The 5,348-nt window shown below is 49.7% G+C and overlaps 2 protein-coding genes across 2 annotated transcripts in view; one reads left to right on the plus strand and one right to left on the minus strand.

Moving 5' to 3' along the window:
• MSLN (mesothelin) overlaps positions 1-3,709 on the plus strand; it is a 15,216-nt gene extending 11,507 nt beyond the window's left edge. The window contains exons 22-26 of the mRNA XM_017734029.1: positions 1-50; positions 728-855; positions 1,415-1,509; positions 2,579-2,768; positions 3,205-3,709. The exon at positions 1-50 is cut by the window's left edge and continues 78 nt beyond it. Of these exons, the coding sequence (XP_017589518.1) occupies positions 1-50; positions 728-855; positions 1,415-1,509; positions 2,579-2,768; positions 3,205-3,299 (558 nt within the window). The 3' untranslated portion in view covers positions 3,300-3,709. The remainder of the gene's footprint in view (positions 51-727; positions 856-1,414; positions 1,510-2,578; positions 2,769-3,204) is intronic.
• A 445-nt stretch (positions 3,710-4,154) lies between these two features.
• LOC108446732 (mesothelin-like protein) overlaps positions 4,155-5,348 on the minus strand; it is a gene marked incomplete at its 5' end in the record, with an annotated part of 5,822 nt that continues 4,628 nt past the window's right edge. The window contains 2 exons of the mRNA XM_017734273.1: positions 4,155-4,780; positions 4,945-5,348. Coding sequence (XP_017589762.1) covers positions 4,698-4,780; positions 4,945-5,348 — 487 coding nt within the window. The remainder of the gene's footprint in view (positions 4,781-4,944) is intronic.

Raw genomic sequence — 5,348 nt, forward strand, 5'->3', positions numbered from 1 at the left:
GGCCTGCTGACCGCCACTGAGCTGAAGGCCATCGCCCCCCCCAGCCTCAAGTGAGTCAAAAACTGGGGTGTCCTTGGCTTCTTCCAAAAGCCCTTTCCCATCTGCAAGTGCTTTTTCCTTTTTTCTGCTCTCAGGGAAAGGAAATTTAAGAAGCATCTCAGAACCTGCTCTGTGTCGGGGTTTAACACCTGCTGGTGCCCATCCTGCTGATCTCCGTCCTGCCAGGCAGGGCTCAGATTTCCAATCAAACTCTATTTTAGCTCAGCAGGCAGAAGATCTGACTCTGTGCATGATTTCATCTGCAAAAGAGTTAATTACATTTAATTCCATAGAATTACTGAATGGTTAAGGTTGGAAAAGGCCTCTCAGATCATCACCCAGGACCGTGGTTGCCACTGAACCATGTCCTCAAGTGCCACATCCTCGTGGTTTTTAAGCATTTCCAGTTTAGATTCCTCTGAAAGACTGGTAAATGAAATTAATTAATTACAGCTTGGCAAGCACACAGATTTATTGGGCACCATCAGAGCCATCATCACTTGAAGGAACAATTCAAAAAACAGGAAACTGAGCCATTCTTTTTCTTTTCAGCTTCTCCCTACATCTGGGAAGAAGGGATCACCTGTGCTGTGCAGAGAACCCCAGAGAAACACTCAGAATATGTGAAAATTGACCAGGCTGAAGATAATAAAAGCTTTTTTTACTCAAAATCTTTATTTTTCTGCAGGTTGGCATCTCTGGATCCTTCAGCCTGCTCACAGGAGACAAAGGACATCTTATATGAGAAAGCCAAAAAGGCTTTCTCTGACCAGCACCATTTACCTGCTTACTATCAGCTGATCTTACCTTACCTGGGTATGTAAAAAACCAGAATGTTATGGGGAAAGAGAACTCTTGGCCACAAGCCAAATATAACAAAACAATAATCATAATAATAAAACAAAATGATAATCATTCATAATCCATCTAAAATTTGGGAATTTTCAAAGCCAAGTTGTTAAAAGTTTGTCTTTCCAACCTGTAGATGGCATAAAATATTATTGAAGGATTCTGTGCCTGCTTTAAGTTGCCCAAGTCAGTTTCCAGACCATCACAGGGAAAATCAAACTCAGGATTTATCTCACAGCCCTTTTCCATGTCACAAAACTGATTTTTTTTTTTTCCATGTTAAACCAAGAATTTTTCCAAATTCTTCTTACCCCTCTTTCCACTGGCATTGTCACAGATTTTTAATGCTCAACAAAATAACTCCCAATAAAAAAAGGAGGAGCATCCCTGTATTTTGCAGTTGGACCTGACTGTGTTACCAGCCCCAGCCTAATGAATTGTGGAGAAATCCTCATTTTGTGCAGACACCCAGCACGGCTCCTTTGGGACCTTGATTTTCTTGACATTCTCCTTGCTTTGGTGCCAGGGAGTGCTCCTGCTGCGGATCTCAAGGCTCTCAGCAAGGGCAACGTGAACATGAACGTGAGCACATTTGTGACTTTGAGAAGAGAGTCTCTGATGGTGAGCTGGACCTTGGAATTCTTTAATTCCCTGCATTTTGTTATGTTGAGCGGTTGGGTTTGGTTGTGTTGTCCACTGATGGAAATCAGGAGCGATTCCATCAAATCTAGAGCGATGTTAGACCAATGGAAAGTAGAGAAACAGCCTGAAATTCCTTAAAAAATATAATTTGGAGTCCTAGCTGGATGCAAAGCCGGTGGAATTTCTTCAGGGCAGTGTGGTAGCTGGTGTAGGGTCTGTAGCTCAGACCCAGGAAACCGTAACTGGTCCAGAGAGATGGTCCCGTGAGGAACCGTCTTCCCGGGGTCCGTGTAGTTCCCTCAGCCACCGGAGTGCCTTTGCAGAGAGGTTAACAGCTCTTTGATGGTTCTCAGCTCGTGATTTCAGCTCTTGCTCTGCTCCAGGCCAGACCAGGAGGAGAGAGATGGGAGGCTCGTTTAGCAGCTCTGCATGAGGCAGCTTTATTAGCCCACACCCCACGAAGGGAGGCCAGGGACGAGCTCTCCAGTCCCACAGGGGCAGAGGGCTTGATCTTATAGGGGTACAGGGGTGGGTGTGAGAGGGTAAAAGCCAATGGGTTACAAAGGATCCAAGAGGATCACAAGTCTGTGTCCTCTCTCACTGTAACTGAAGGGTGGCTGCCTTTTCCAAGGGGTGCTGTTGGGAGGTTGGGCAATCTCCTGATCTCAGCAGGCCTCCCTCCAGGACAGAGGCTGGGCATACCCCACAGGGCACGTCCTCATAGTGGCAGGAGCAGGGGACAGGCCCACGAGACTGCAGATCTCCAGACAAGGCAACAAATAATGTCACCAATCTGGGCAGAAATCCCAGTGATTTCTGGATGGGACTGCCAGTTGAGTGTAGGACATTTGGCATCAGAGGCCAACAGAAAGAGCCCTTGTGGAACCACCACATCCTGAGGGAAGCTTGTCCCAGTGAAACCGCTCATGGGAATTTGTCCTTGTTCTTCCCCCTTCTCCCAATGGAAACCCCATCATTTCCCTGGCCAGCGGGGTCATTTCCATCCCTGCCTTCCCAGCCCTAATCCCTGCTCTGTGATTCCTCCTAGAGCCTCACACCCTCGGAGGTTCAGGGCCTGCTGGGGATGAACCTCCCTGAGCTGGCCCAGTGGCAGTACAGGACTCCTGTCCGGGAATGGATCCAGGTGCAGAAGCAGTCGGAGCTGGACAAACTCCACATCGGGCTCACAGGGGGCATGCAGGAGGGCTACATCAACATCATCACCCCCAAATTCCCAGGTATTTTTTTGGACCCCTCATGGTTGGGCTTTAAAGGTTTATTTTGGGGTTGCAGCAAGGAGTAAAACTGGGGCGGCAAGTTCAGCTCTGCTGAGGAGCCTGAAGCCCTGAAGGGCAAATTCTGGGTTCAACATGAGGAGCAACCCTGGAATCCCACTGGGAGCAGCCTCACTGGCTGAATATCCCAAATGAGCGAGCACTTCCAGGCCTTCCTCCTCAGGCCTGTTGGATTTGGGCTTCGAGTCAGAATCACAGAGTGGTTTGGGCTGAAGGAAACTTGAAGATCCTCCAGTTCCAACCCCCAAACTCGGCTTGGTGTTTGCGATGGTTAGAAAGGCAGAGAGAATCCCTGGATGGGGCACAGAGGGATGTTTTCCCTCTGGGGAAGTGGTTCAGTCACTGATTTCTTTGCTCTAACCCCCTCTTTGTCCTCCAGCAGTGTCCTCAGCCCCTCTGGGGACCGTGGCCATGGCATTTCACCTCCTGCATGCCCTGCTCCTCAGTTTCCTCATGGTGTCCATCTTGTCTTGACCATCTCCTCCCATGAGGAACCACAATGAGGGGGAACAGCCTGTGCCCTGCTCTGAGACCTGGGGTGAGACCTGGAGCTCCAGGCAGCTGGGATTAGCGCAGGACTCACTTTTAGGTACTTATGGCTTTCAAATCCCTTGATAAAAAAACCCCAGTTCTGTCTGAAGGGAAGATTCCAGACTCTTTGGAGCAGGATCTTTGCCTTTGGTACAGCCCAAGCCCAGTTCAACCCCAAACCACTGCTAAACCACATCTTACTGCTGGGTTTAAGGGTGAGTCCTGCAGGTTAAAAGTGACATTTCTCAGAGCCTGACCTCGTGACACTGCCAAGACCTCAGGGTGGGAGTGAAGTTTTCCAGCTTCTTGTAAATAAATCCTGGAACGAAGTAAAAATGCCAGAAGCAAATGGATGAATGTCTGCTCTTCCTTGAGGCTGCCCTCACCTTCCTTCTGCTTCAATCCCCCCAGATTAAGTGCTCAGAATCCCAGGATCTGCCTGTTACTTTTCTTTGGGGTTGGCTGCTCAACACTTGAGAGCTGAGGCCATTCTCAGATTCCTCATGTGGAGGGGAAAGGACTTTTGTACAAGGTTTTCCATATTTTTTTCCCACTCATTGGAAATATCTGTCCAAAAAAACTCCTCAGTGCAACCTGCATCCAGCTCCTTCCTTCCCCCTTTCCTCCAGGAGGAGAGTCTGGGAGGGAAAAAGGGATTTATTTATTTTATATCTCATCATTCTTCATTATCTGAGCTTTATAGAGAGGGAACAGATTTGTCCTTCACTGCAGACTTTGGATTTATGCTGGAAAAACTTCCCCATAAAGCACTATAAACACTTCAAAAACCACGTTGGATTAGGAATAAATAGTTGATTGATATTTTATTGTATAGCACTGAACAGTAATCAAGATAAATTATCTCCAGCTAATCATCCCGTGAGAGTCTGTGTGTGGTTTGAACAAACCTTGATACAAAAGCAGTTAATGAAAAAAGTTAAATAGGATTTTGGGGGTCTCTCAGCTGCGGTGCTGGGCCACCAGTGACTCAGATCCCTGAGTTGTCCCACTACTTAGCAGATCCCAGCGGGATGGGATAGACAGGAAATCCCTGGTGGAGCTGGGCTCAGTGTTCTTGCCTTGGCAGAGCAGTCAGTGTTGCTGGTGGTTGTACTACAGGGAGTAAATCGCTAGTAAGGACAAGTGTGGCTTCTTTGGGCTGGAAAAATCAGTCCTCCTTCACTGCCCAACCTCAAAAATAACAACCAAATGCTATGCTGGCATCAAATGGATGATTCTCTTCCTTTCCTGGGTTTCTGCTTTCCAGCAGGGAATTTCCCAGTGCTGTTTCATTGGGATGGAGGGAGGGATGTGGTGGGTGGGTGGTGCGGAGGTGTGGGGTCAGAGCAGTCCCTGCAGCAGAATGTTCCCAATGGTGGCTGCCAGCACAGGCACAAGGCAGGAGGAGAGCCTGGATCCTGATCCTGGAGAGAGAACACAGGGAGTGGGATTCTCCAGGTGCACAGCACACATGAGCTGGCAGAGCCACGTCCCCAGCACTGAATCCAGCCAGGAACAAGGGGGTCAGCCAACTTTGTCCTCACCATCATTCCCAAGCCTTTCCCAGCTCCAAACATTCCCACCTTACCAGGCTCAGGCTGCAGGTTGATGTGTCCATTGGATGTTGGTCGTGGTGACTCCGGAACACCTCCAGGTGTTGGTTTGATGGTGGAAGAAGGGCTGGAAAATCCCGGAGGGGAGCTGGTCTGGCACGGCGGGGTGGTGGGCTTGGCCGTGGAGGAGCTGAGGCTTGTTTGGGTGGAGGTTGTGGAACTGGGAATGGGGGTGGGCTTGTGGGGAGAGGGGCTCGTGTGTGGGGCTGTGGTGGCAGCTGGGACGGAGGTGGAGTGAGGGACAGGGGTGGCAGTGGGAGCAGAGGAGGGGTTGGGGACAGGGGTGACGGTGCTGTGGGTGGCAGTGGGAGCAGAGGAGGGGTTGGGGACAGGGGTGACAGTGCTGTGGGTGGCAGTGGGAGCAGAGGAGGGGTTGGGG

Source organism: Corvus brachyrhynchos, unplaced genomic scaffold, assembly GCF_000691975.1.
Source record: "Corvus brachyrhynchos isolate BGI_N302 unplaced genomic scaffold, ASM69197v1 scaffold5, whole genome shotgun sequence".
Taxonomy (NCBI): domain Eukaryota; kingdom Metazoa; phylum Chordata; class Aves; order Passeriformes; family Corvidae; genus Corvus; species Corvus brachyrhynchos.